This window comes from Mauremys reevesii, linkage group 11 (assembly GCF_016161935.1).
Source record: "Mauremys reevesii isolate NIE-2019 linkage group 11, ASM1616193v1, whole genome shotgun sequence".
Lineage (NCBI taxonomy): Eukaryota > Metazoa > Chordata > Testudines > Geoemydidae > Mauremys > Mauremys reevesii.
In genome coordinates, this window is record NC_052633.1 from 46,189,172 (window position 1) to 46,202,464 (window position 13,293).

The window sequence follows — 13,293 nt, forward strand, 5'->3', positions numbered from 1 at the left end:
GAGCCTCTCCAGAGTCATCAGCTCTGGGAAGGGAAGGAGAAAATGAACACTTCAGCTTGGCATTCCAAGAACAATCTTTCTGATCCACCACAGGGAGAAGTGGGGGTTGGGGGCCAAGAAAAGAAGCAATGCTTATGGGTCCTGTAATTTTAGCTTGGAGGCAATGTGATAAGGGGGACCACCTCAGATTTTAAGTAACAGAACATTCAAGTAACTTTTCTGGAACCATGACAGCTAGAAAAAAAATCCTGATCCAAGCATACCCTAAAGATTTAAAAAAACAGAAGGCAAAGAAATTTCTAAAGCTATTGGGATTTTAGGAGGACCTTACTAATAATAGCTTTTGAACACTTGGACTTTGAAGTACTGAAAAGGATCAGAGTTGATGCTGGTTCACCCCAGGGTGCTAAGATCAGGTGCTGTTTTTAATCAGAATCAGGCTGAGGGGGTGAAGACAATGCATTTACCTGTCTTACAGCTGACAGAGGCCAATTCAACCATTCTGCAGATAGGGAAGGCTTGAGTGGTCATCTTAACTTACACTAGTTCTGAAAGGGCCTCAGTGGGCCAATGCAGCACCAAACAATAGAAGTGTGCTTATGCCCCTTCTGCCATCCCAGAATACTTCATGTGGAGGGGGTGCATAGAGCCAACATTCCTGCCTCTCTGCCTGTTAGGAAGGCCTCTGCCTCAGGAGTTTGGGGAGTGGGAGAGAAGGGAGGAAGAAGTGTCTCTTATGGACCATTTGTTCCCTTTCCTCAGGCACATAGAATATCAGGATTGGAAGGGACCTCAGGAGGTCATCTAGTCCAACCCCCTGCTCAAAGCAGGACCAATCCCCAGACAGATTTTTGCCCCAGATCCCTAAAAAGCCCCCTCAAGGATTGAGCTCACAACCCTGGATTTAGTAGGCCAATGCTCAAACCACTGAGTTATCTTCCCCCCCCCCCCCCTTCCTAAAGTTCCCTTCGGTGATTAGTTCTGGCATGGTGGGACCTACAACAAGGCAATGATCAATTCCCCTTCAATAGCGATTCCCACCTCCCCAAGTCTTCTATCTTAGTGGTGGTAATGGGTAGAAGAAGGGATAATTGGGATTTCTGCATAGATATACGATTGATTAACTCTGAGCCCACCCAGACTACTCATTCCATCAGGGTCAAGTTCCTTCCCCAGACTCACTCAGGAAGGTGGGGCTACTCCCCCAGCCCTGTCAGGAGAGGGAACAGGGCAACTCCCTAGGCCCAGTGGAGGGAAAGGGGAGGGGTCAGGCCGGGAGCGAGTCTGCGCTGCTCAGCAGGCCCGAGCAGGGGTGGTCTGGGGTTGGGGGCACAGGCTGAGGCTGGTTCTGAGGGTGGCACGGGTAGGGCTGATCCTGGGGGTGAGCTGGGGACAGAGGAGGTTGAAGAGCCACAGCAGGGGGCGGCGGGGGCTGGTGGCTCGTGCCGCACCCCAAGCCTGGCCGGGGGAGGGGGAGAAACAGCGGGGGACGGAGTCTCGCCAGGCCAGGTAGAGACCCGGCTGCTCTGCGGCCAGGCCGGGCCTGCTCCTTAGACTGTGGCGGCGGGGAGGCTGCTGCCGCTACAGCCCAGAGACAAGATGGATATTGTGGGCCTCAATCTCCGTCAGGGTCCCCCCGCGCCGCGGCCAGGCAGGGGGACCCCCGCCCCGAGCCACGCCTGTCCCCTACTCACCCGAGCCTGCGTCGCGTCTCCTCTGGTCCCGTCCCAGACATCCCGCTGCGGGCGGCCCAGCCGCCTCCGCCTGCACAACTCACAATGGCGACACCTCCGAGTCGCCAGTTATAGCCCCGCTGACGCCCCACCCCTTCTCCGGCTCTCGCGAGAACGGGCGGGAGAGGCCGCTTCCTCCGCTGTCTCTCTTCTGGGCCCTGTCCCCTCGCCGCATCTGGGAGCCCTGAGCCACTCGGGAGAGGAGGAGAGTCCCCGGCGCCGACCCCCCCTTGGCCCGCTACCACACTCGGGGGGTGGGGTGGGGTTTCCGATCGACCCCCTCTAGCCCCCTGCGCTACTGCTCCAAGAGATGAGTCCAAATGCCTCTTCCTCCCGCCCCAGGGCACGCGTGATGAACGCTCAACAGGAACAGTCCCGACTTTACTCTGCTTCCTGTCTCCCAGCACCCTGAGTGCTGCTGTCCCTGGGGTTCAAAAGTCATGACTCAAACACCACGCCATTATAACAGCCTCAAAAACCACGGAATTAAAAACAAACCCACTTTCTCCGCCCTGAGACGTTAGGGTCAAGACATCCAAAGCCCTTGGAGGGGGGTGATTTATTTCAGGTTCAAAATTCAATCTTAAAACCACACAAATGTGGGCCTCCATGGCCTGCAGTGTAGGGAAGTTCTCTCACTCTCTGCCCTTCTTCATCCCCCCCTTACCTCAACCCGCCTCCCTCTCCCTCCTCCTAGCCCGTCCCTGTTTCCCTCCCTGTCCCATCTACTCCCCAGCCCCACTTACACGTCCTCTTCCTGCTCCTCCACATTTACTTGCTCCCCATATTTTCCCTTTCCTCTTACCAGCTCCTGCCCCTCATATTGACTCTGCTTCTTCAGCACATTACATCTCCTCAGTCTCTTCCTGCCCAACAGAGCTGGGCAAATATTTTTGAAATTCAGAACTGACCAAAAACAAATTTCACAACGTTTGTTCAGTTTATCAGCAGCCCTACCGCCTAGAGTCCTAACCAGAGAGCCCGGAGGGTGGCAGTGTTCCCTGCAGGCAGCTTAGCTTCCGTCCCCAGGAACAAGAGGAGATGGCAGCCTACACGCAGCCTCACTTCATTCCGCAAAGCTGCATGGAAACGGCTGTCGTTTTAACTGACGGCGGAGACTTTCGGTTTGTAGTATTTCCTACTAAAAAGTAAGAGGAGATGGCAGCCATTTTGATTAAGAGGAAAAGTTCACAAGATTTGTCAAATCGTCAGACCGAGAAGCTGTGAAGCATAAAATCATGATGGTCCTTGGGATAATATTGAGAGAGCTGGCAGCTTTGCACTTCCCCCCATTCTTAGTATCACCACACCAAAGAAGACCACTCCCTGGTTTTCGACCGGAATGCCTGGTGGAAAGGGGACCCTGGCAGCTCCGGTCAGCAGTGCTGACTGGGCCGTTAAAAGTCCGGTCAGCGGCACAGCAGGGTGAAGGCAGGCTCCCTGCGTGCCGTGGTTCTGCAGGGCTCCTGGAAGCAGCGGCACATCCCTCCCCCCGGCTCCTAGGCTTAGGGACAGCCAGGAAGGCTCTGCGCACTGCCCTGGCCCCCAGTGCCCCTCTGCAGCTCCGATTGTCCAGGAATTGTGAACAGGGCAGCATGCAGAGCTGCCTGGCTGTGCTGCCGCATAGTAGCCGGAGTGGGGACATGCCATTGCTTCCAGGAGCTGCTTGAGGTAAGAACCACCTGGAGCCTGCACCCGCTCCCTCACCCCAACCCCCTGCCCCAGCCCTGATACCCCTCCTGCCTTCTGAATCCCTCAGCCCCAGCCTGGAGCCCCCTCCTGCACCCCAAACCCCTCATCCCAAGCCTCACCCCAGAACCCGCAGCCCCAGCCAGAGCCCTCACACCCCCCACACACTCCCAAGCTCTGCCCCAGCCCAGAGCCCCCTCCCACACTCCGAACCCCTCAACCAGAGCCCTCACCTCCCTGCACTCCAACCCCCAGTCCAAGCCCAGTGAAAATGAGCGAGTTAGTGAGGGTGGGAGAGCGAGCAACAGAGGGAGGGGGGATAGAGTGAGTGGGGGGCAGGGCCTCAGAGGAGGGCATGGCAAGGGTGTTCATTTTTTTGTGAGTAGAAAGTTGGCAACCCTACAGGTGAGTCCTGAGAGAGCGGGGAGACAGTGACTGGCCGGGGTTGGAGAGGGGGCGATCGAACAATGGGGTGGGAGGGTGTCGTGTCCGGTTTTAAGAAATTGGAAAGCTGGCATCCCTACTTGTGAGTCACAACCTCTGCAATAGCTCAGCACTGCCTTGACCTTCAGTTGTGCCATTGTCATGAGCCCTAATCTCTGTCACTCTGTTTCACCACTATTTCAAGCTCCGGCATTGCTTCTGCCCCAGACTCTATCTTTGCCACCTCTCTAGCTCAGCACTTTCCCAAAACACTACATTTCCAGTACTCTGGACTCCACCCTCACACAGATAGAATAAAGGATGAGCAATGGTAGTGACGCACCCATGTCTATCAAATCACTTCACTCTGTAACCCATTCACCCTCCTAAGTGCAATCTTCACCTGCATTTGGACTGTGACAGGGTCTGTTTTCTGACTTTCCTTCTCAGAGAAACAGAGAGAAGAGGACTAAGGGTGTAGAAATGGAAGAAAAAAATAGTGGTAGAGAGAGGTTGGCACAAAGAAAGAGAGAAGGACAATACTGAATGCAAGAAAAGTTACAGTGGAAAGGGATAAACTAGAAAAGAAAAACTTGAATAAAATGGAGGATTTTAGAGAAAATATATCAAATGAAACATTTCAATGGGATGAAAAATATATAGGAAAATTTGCTGAGGGAAATGGGCATTGAAAGAAACAAGGAGAGATACATGGAGGCATACAAGATGATTAGGAAGAGGGAGGAAAAGGGGAATGTAGTGACTTATTTTTAAAAATTAGTTACAGATCATAGCATACAAAATTTTGAATCTATTGATTAAATGTAATTTGGAAGTTTTTAGCAGCACCAAAAATCTGAAAAATGTTCCAAGTTTGAACAAAGAGATAATTCATTCTTCTCAAGACTCAAAACCCCTTTGAATATAGTAGATCACAATTCTTTTCCTTTTTTGAAAAGTTAACATATATGGTTGGCCTGGCACAGATCTAAGGGCTTCTCAGAAACTCAGTCTTACCATCACTATTAAAGTCACAAGACTGCAATTTGAAGCATCCCATGAATATGTCTTTTCCTCCCTCGTGCTATCTTGAGGTTTATATTGTGATGCGTTGGCATGTCTGATTTAAGCTAATGTAGTTGAGCAACATAACATTTATAAGGGAGGAGTATGATCCACTGGACAAACTTCTAAAAGTTGCAATGCTAGTAGCTGTAGACACATTGTACCACAACCAACAGAGAATTTACCATTACATTAGAGAGAATGTGTCTACAGCTACTAGCATTGCAACTTTTAGAAGTTTGTCCAGTGGATCATACTCCTCCCTTATAATGTTATGTAGCTCAACTACATTAGCTTAATCAAGACATGCCAACGCATCACAATATAAACCTCAAGATAGCACGAGGGAGGAAAAGACATAATGATATTCTATTACAATATCACCACATCGCACCACAATTGATCTAATTTAGAATCTGACCCAAGAACTACACCAGAAATACTGGGATGGTCTCCAGTGCTAATCAGAAAGCCTAAAGTAGCAGTGTGTGTACAGGTGGTTAGGTGACAGGTTGAGGGAACTTCAATGCCTTTGCATTCTTTAAAAGTCTTTGAAACAAGAGGAAGGAAATTCACCACAGAGGTTTTTATTAAGTGTTGATCGATTTACTAAGCTCTAAACACTTGTCTCACTGTCCATGTTGCAGTAAGGAAACTGACACTCCATTTTGTATGCCTGCTAACAGGGAAATAACAGCCCAGACCAGTCAGTATTATGTCCCACCTACACTTTTGTAAAGTTTTGACTGGGAGGAAAGGTGAAGGAGTCAGCAGTGCAGGTACTGTTTTCATTCATCCTTCCAGTTGAGAGTAACAGCCTAGGCAGGGACACGCACATCCTGGAGATGAATACATGGCTGCGCAGATGGTGTCAAAAGGAGAGGTTTGGCTTCCTTGACCATGCGGTGCTGTTCCATGAAGGAAGTAGAGATGGCATCCACCTGACCTAGAAGAGGAAGAGCATCTTTGGACACTGCCTCACCAACCTAGTGAGGAGGGAGGACTTTAAATTAGGTTTAAAGGGAGTAGGTGACAAAAAAACACAGGAAGGATTTAAAAAAGGTGACCTTGACAGAGTGCTGGAAGTTGGAGGGGAAATGGTAAAATACAATAGAGTCATAGGAGCAACAAGTGGGGGGAGCATTTGCTCAACATCTTAGATGTCTAAACACAAATGCAAGGAGTAGAGGGAACAAACAGGAAGAGCTGAAGGTCTTAGTACATAACCTAAATTATTACTTAATTGACATCACTGAGACATGGTGAGATACATCTCATGACTGGAATATTGGTATAGAGTAGTGGTTTTCAACCTTTTTTTCATTTGTGAACATTTCAAATGGAGGTGTGGACCCCTTTGGAAATCTTAGACATAGTCTGCAGACCCCCAGGAGTCCACAAATCACAGGTTGAAAAACACTGTTCTATGGTAACGACATCCTTTTGTGGACCCCTTAGACATAGTCTGTGGACCCCCAGGGGTCCATGGACCACAGGTTGAAAAACACTGGTATAGAGAGCTGTAGTTTGTTCAGGAAGGACCAGCAGGGAAAAAAGGGAGGAGGTGTTGCATTATACACCAAGAATGTATTCACTTGTTCTGAATTTCAGAAGAAAGTGAGAGACAGACCAGCTGAAAGTTTCTGAGTGAAGATAAAAGGGAAAAAATCAAGAGTGACATCATGGTAGGGTTCTACAGTAGACCACCAAATCAGGAGGAGGCGGCGACTAACAGGAAGGAATTGGTTGCAGATCTGAAGGTTGAAAGCAATTTGTGTGAACATGATCATGAAATGGTAGATTTCGTGATTCTAAGGAAAGAAAGGAGTGAGAGTACCAGAATAAGGACAATGGACTTCAAAAAAAGCAGACTTTAATAAACTCAGAGAATCAGAGAACTGGTAGGTAGGGTCCATGGGGAAGAATATCTAAGGGGAAAAGGAATTAAGGCGAGCTGACAGTTTCTCAAAGCATGTAGGGACAAAATCAGAAAGGCTAAGGCATAAAATGAGTTACATCTAGAAAGGGACATGAGGCAATAAGAAGAGGTTCTATAAATACATTTGGATTAAGGGAAAGAAGGAAAGTGCAAGTAAATTGCCTAGTGGGGAAGGGGAGCAGATAACAGTTGACAACAAGAAGGCTGAGGTATTTAAGACCATTTTGCATCAGTCTTCACAAAAAAGGTTAATTGTGACTAGACGCTTAATACAATTAATATTAACAACAAGGGGGAAGGAACACTAGCCAGAATAGGGAAAGAACAGGTAAAATAATATTTAGATAATTTAGATTAATTCAAGTCAATGGGGTCTGATGAAATTCACCCCAGTGTACTTAAGGAACTAGCTGAAGCAATCTCAGAATCATTAAAACATTATTTTTGTGGATACAGACTAACACGGCTACCCCCTGATACCTGTCAGAATCATTAGTAAGGCTAAGTTTTTGTCACTATTTTTAGTAAAAGTCCTGGACAGGTCACGGGCAATAAACAAAAATTCATGGCAGCCCCTGACCTGTCCCTGACTTTCACTGAAAAGATCCCTGACAAAAGGGGTAGGTGGGTTCAGCACCCACTGCTGCTGGGGTTCCCGGGTCCCTCACTGCTGCAGTGCCTGGGAGCTCCGGCGTCCCCATACCCTGAGGCTGGGCTGCTGCGGGGTCCCCTCACCCTGGGCAGCTGGTAGTTGCAGGGCCTGCTAGCTGGAGCTGGGCAGCTGTAGGGAGTCCTGTCGGCCACCTGCCATGCCTGGGCAGCTGTACGGGGTTCCCCCCTCCCGCCCTCCAGGGCTGGGCAGCTACGCCAGGTCCCGCCAACTGCCCACCACAGCTGGGCAGCTGCTGGGGGTCCAGCCGCCCACCGCGGCTGTGTAGCTTTGCTGGGTCCCTCCAGCTGCCTGCCACAGCTGAGCAGCTGCAGGGTCCACCAGCCACCTGCCATGGCTGGGCAGCTGCATGGTCCCCGCACCAGGTTGGGAACTGTGAGGGCAGGGTTGGCTGGGAGCTCCAGCCCCAGGGCAGAAATGTCACAGAGGTCAATGGAAGTCACAGATTCCATGACTTCCATGACATAATCGTAGCCTTAATCATTAGCAATTATCTTTGAGAATTCATGGAGGATGGATGAGTCCCAGATGACTGGAGAAGGACAAACATAATACCTATCTTTAAAAAGGGGAACAAAAAAGACCTGGGGAATTATAGACCAGTCATCTGAACTTCAATACCTGGAAAAATTATTAAATAACCTATTTGTAGGCACCTAGAGGATAACAGGGTGATAAGTAATAGCCAACACTTATTTTTCAAGAACAGATCATGCCAGACCAACCTAATTTCTTTCTTTGACAGGGTTACTGGCCTAGTGGATGGAGCGAAGCAGTAGTTGTGATATCTTGATTTTAATAAGGTTTTTGACACAGTCCCACATGACATTCTTCCAAGCAAACTGGGGACATGTGGTCTTAAAGTATTGTAAGGTGGATGCAGAACTGGTTGTACAACCATACTCAGAGTAGTTATCAATGGTTCATTGTCAAACTGAGAGGATGTTTCTCCTGGAGATCCCGCAGGGGTCAGGCCTGAGTCTAATCACTATTTTTATTAATGATTTGAATAATGGAGTGGAGAGTATGCATATAAAATTTGTGGATGACACCAAGCTGGGAAGGCGGTTGCAAGCACTTTGGAGGACACTTTTAGAATTTAAAATGACCTTGACAAATTGGGGAATTGGTCTGAAGTGAACAAAATAAAATGCAAAGTACTCCACATAGGAAGGAAAATGAAATGCACAAAGGCAAGACAGGGAATAAGTGGCTATGCAGTAGTACTGGAGAAAGGATCTGGGGGTTATAATGGATCATAAATTGAATATAAGTCAACAATGTTATGCAGTTGCGAAAAAGGCTAATATCTTTCTGGGGTATATTAACATGAGTGTCATATGCAAGGCATGGGAGTTAATTGTTCCACTGTATAAAGGTGAGGCCATAGCTGGAGTACTGTGTCCAGTTTTGAGTGCCACACTTTAAGAAAGATATGGACAAATTGGAGAGAGTCCAGAGGACAGCAACAAAAATGATAAAAAGTTTAGAAAACCTGATCTATGGGGAATGATTAAAGAAACTGGGCATGTTTAGTCTTAAGAAAAAAGACTGATGAGGGACCTGAAAACAGTCTTCAGATATGTAAAAGTTATTATAGAAAGGATGGTGATAAGTTGTTCTCCATGAGCACTGAAGGTAGGACAAGAAGTAATCAGCTTTATCTGCAGCAAGGAAAATTTAGGTTAGATATTGGGGAAAATTTTCCAACTATAGGGACAGTTAAGTACTGCACTAGGCTTCCAAGGGAGGTTGTGAAATCCCTGTCATTAGAGGTTTTTAAGAACAAATTAGACAAACACCCGTCAGAGATGGTCTAGGTCAGTGGTGTCCAACCTTTTTAAGCACAAAATCACTTTTTGAATTTAAGTGCAACTGAGGATCTACCTCAAAGAAAATGTAGAAATAATAGTAATTACACAAACCCAATCACCCTTGCCCCACCCCTGCCCTGAGGCCACGCCTCTTCCCCACCCCTTCTCTTAACATTGCAAATTCCTTTCCAAAGAAGCTGACCAAATGGCTTACTTAGAAATCAAGCAAGTATACAGTCAATATTCATAACTTCAAGTACAAAAATGATATATGTGTACAAATAAGATGAATAGATTCAGTAGACCATAACCTTTACAGAGATAAGTTACATGGCACATGTAGCATAAAACATACTCCAGTTATGTCATATTCTCATAAAGCATTATGGGATACATCGTCACAGTCCCCATCTTGGTTGGTCTGTAAGCACTACTGCAATAAACACAGTAGTAATAATACAAATTCACTTCTGATAAACATCTGGTGGAGCCAATTTCCAAAGTGCTTCTGTCTGTCACATCTCCAGGCCAAGCTATGACCATGTTTTGTGTAGAGGGCACTGAGCTCCCTCCTTTTTATGCAATATAGATGGATTGTTCATCCAAAAGAAATTTAGATGCTTATTAAATATTTTAAATAATTTTAGATTATTTAAGGTAGGATTTAATTCTTACAATCTGGAACCTCTGGTTTCAGTGAGTAACATTAGCAATGTAGGCCCCAATCTTGAAAACAATTATGCACATACTTAACTTTATATGTGAGTAGTCCCATTGACTTTGGTGGCACAATTCATGTGTGTAAAGTTAAGCACATGTCGGAACAGGACCTTAATGAGCAGGAGACAATGTAGCTTACGGCTAAGGGGATGCATCTTAGGTCCATAGTGCTATTCCTTCAGTCTTTCAATATTTGACTGATTCAGCCATGGTGCAGAGCACACACTGCCAGCTCTGTGTGTGTGGCAGCAGAAGAGGGGGTGCAGAGAAGTAGTAGGTTGAAGATTTGGGGGGATGCCTCAAATCTTGCTGAGTCATAGATTAGTGGAGTCTGAAATCATCCCTTTTATTGTTGCATGGTATATGAATGCTAAGGTTACATGTGACTCTTGTATTCCTCTCTTCATTTTATCAATTTAAAAAAAAATGCTATAAAATAGTCTTCTTCACTGTCACTAGTAATAATACTAAAAAAATTAGAACTATCACAAAGACAAAATAATTTACAGTGCATCTGTTAATAGTTAAATAAACTATTATGGTGCGGTTAGTAAGGCATGTTGCATAATTCCAATGGGAAAAAAAATTCTATTTATTAAAAACATATGTCCAAACTTTATTTTATATCTAGGATTTTGCTGCTGAAGAATCAGGAAAATAAGGATTTTTAGTAAGGTCAAAGTTACTGCTTCCAAAGATTTTGCCTCAACTAAAATTGATATAGGATGCTTTGAAACAAAAACTTTTCAAACCTATGTCATCTTGTCAAAATCAAGATGACATAGGTTAGTCCCAGAAGTATCTCAGTCTTGTAGGATAAAATATTGCAATATGTGTGCCTATTTTATAAATGTGTTCTGCTTATGACTTGTTTCTTTTTCACTATCTGAAAACATTATAACTCAGTGTTTCTTGATAAATAATCTTATTTTAAGACATTATAAATGTTTATTTCAATCTGCTACATGTTAAAAGCAACCAGAAAGTGTTCTTTTCTTCCCTGAGCCCTTTTTGCTTCACAAGCGTGCAAGGAAGAGGAAGTCATTCAAAAGCATGTTGTATACTTAATAGTGGATTAAGCTGCTCCCCCAATAATCTTCAGGTAAAGGAACAGAAGGATCATAACCCTCTGCTTTTTTTTAATTCTAAAACATGATGGTTGGAGACTCTTGATATATTCTCCAGAGGCTCAACCTCTGAGGTAATAAAGTATTAGCTTAATGTGCCTGCTAATATTTTAGAGCTATTCAAATACATCTTAATTTGGTCTTGTTCTTTAATAGGATAATTGGTCCCTTTTCAGTGGTTCTTTTAGTATTTCCAGGTTTTTTAATTCTTGGGAATACAACGGGTAGTTTTTTTATTCATCATTTTTAAAAGCTGGTTGTGAAGTCCTTCATTTTATGTCCACTTTCCTAGAAGCCTCAGAGCCTAAACCTGTACGAAGGCTAGATCTGCATATGGTGACAATAAATTAGTCACTGAGGAATCTTTATCTTCACTGCTAATTTTCAATTTAATATTTTGACCAAGCTGCTTCTGTTGCTTTATCTTCTCAGATGACTTATGTTTTCTCTGACTCATTTTTGCCAAGATAACCAGTCTCCCTTGCAATTACAAAGTAAATATAAAAAACACAGATGAAGTTACACAATGCACAAACATAAAAAACAAAAAATCACTGGGACTCCAATAATGTCACATTACAAAATAGGAAACCTCGATCCTTCCTTAAAAATAGCTTTCATAGATAACTATAGCAAATGTTAAATCTACAAATTATGGAACATCTTTACATTTCATTAAAGAGGACAAAATAGTTAAGATTTATAAGATAGGCATTATATACAAATAAAGCTAACAACTGAAAATTATAAGCATCAAAAAGAAAATACAGGCTTGTTCACATAGCAGTCTTTTGTTTAAAGCATCTCTCCCTGTTGATAGCCTCAATAGGATGACAGTGCTCCCAGACATATTTGGAGAGCAGTTCAGGGAACAGTGCTGTTACAGCAGAGTCCTTTATGAAACCCTCTTTTGCTTGTAATATCCTCAATAAGGTTGCAGTGATCTCAGCTGCAGGTGAAGAAAGGCCCATGTGGCAGTCAAGTTCTATTATCTGATACTCACAAGAGCAGTGAAAAGTTCTCTTTTGGAACTGAAAATGTCCCTGTTTGCTTTCAGTCAGGAAGTTATTGTTCTATTGTTGGAAGCCTAAGAAAATCTGTTCAACTTTGTTATGTCTAAGTTAGATGGAACAAAAACAACTGCACAAAAACATTTTTAACTTGATATCCATGAGGAAGTCTCTTAGTTACATATGAAAAAAATATATATATATAGTTATATGTTTGTAAACAAATAATTTCTGGACTTGCTCAATAGGTACTAAGATTTTTAGCAAAGTCCATTCAAGCCCTGCAATTTACAGCATTATGTAAATAGGTGAGGAGTATTCTCCCTCCCCAATCTCATCAGCATGTTGTCATAGTGTCCAAGGACAGGGTAATTATTGTTATTGTATTTGTAGTTAAAGCTTGAGAGTTTGGGTGCTAAGGAGATGAGGAAGTGGGAGGAGTGAGGCTCCCAAATTGTAAGTAGCACAGAGAGAGTTACTGTGGCTTTTCTGTAATTGAAATACTGATAGTTCTGCAGGAAAATTAATGCTTTGTTTTTTATTTCCTTCAGTTATAGTTTGTCCATCATCTAGATATCTTGACACACAGTGCTAAAATTACAATAAACAGCTGTTTCCAACAACTGATACAAATCTTACCTTCCCCTGCCTCTTTCCCCCTACCATTCAAAAGATAAATGTCCCTGGCTAGAAGCCCAAATAAGAAAAAGGTAAAGTAAACTTTTTAAAGTAAACTGTTTTTAAAAATTAAAAGAACTAAGTGTTTCCTTCCTTTTTGCACATAAAGCACCTAAGAAATCAAACACTGAGGGAGGCAGCATGGTCTAGTAGATTGGACACAGGACTCGGAAGCCACTCTTGACTTCTAGCCATAACTATATCATAAAGTTATTTTATGTCATTGGGCAAATCATTTAACCCGTTTATGGGCCACTTGCTATGTTGCTCTGTGCAGTGCAGACATGGCCATATTAAGGTAAATTGTTAATTTAAATTAAAAATTCAGGAATGTAAGTATCTTGTTCTCCCACAGTTGTAGCTGGTCCCTTTGGCCCAAATTTTTAAAGGTTTTTAATAATTGCTATGCTCAGTATTGTAACTCC

The 13,293-nt window shown here is 44.4% G+C and overlaps 2 protein-coding genes across 16 annotated transcripts in view; one reads left to right on the forward strand and one right to left on the reverse strand.

The window, feature by feature from the left end:
• Nucleotides 1–2,676, reverse strand: part of MARCHF7 (membrane associated ring-CH-type finger 7) — a 37,079-nt gene extending 34,403 nt beyond the window's left edge. For 11 of the 14 annotated variants that reach the window (XM_039493598.1, XM_039493600.1, XM_039493595.1 and 8 more), the window contains exon 1: nucleotides 1,695–1,842. In XM_039493598.1, coding sequence (XP_039349532.1) covers nucleotides 1,695–1,735 — 41 coding nt within the window. In that variant the 5' untranslated portion in view covers nucleotides 1,736–1,842. Of the gene's footprint in view, nucleotides 1–1,694; nucleotides 1,843–2,538 lie in introns of those variants that run through there. The other 3 variants (XM_039493604.1, XM_039493601.1, XM_039493603.1) reach the window with 3 other exon arrangements.
• A 7-nt stretch (nucleotides 2,677–2,683) lies between these two features.
• The window catches only part of BAZ2B (bromodomain adjacent to zinc finger domain 2B), a 343,490-nt gene continuing 332,880 nt past the window's right edge, over nucleotides 2,684–13,293 (forward strand). For both annotated transcript variants that reach the window (XM_039493566.1, XM_039493561.1), the window contains exon 1: nucleotides 2,684–2,857. The gene's annotated coding sequence lies outside the window, so the exon portion shown is untranslated. The remainder of the gene's footprint in view (nucleotides 2,858–13,293) is intronic.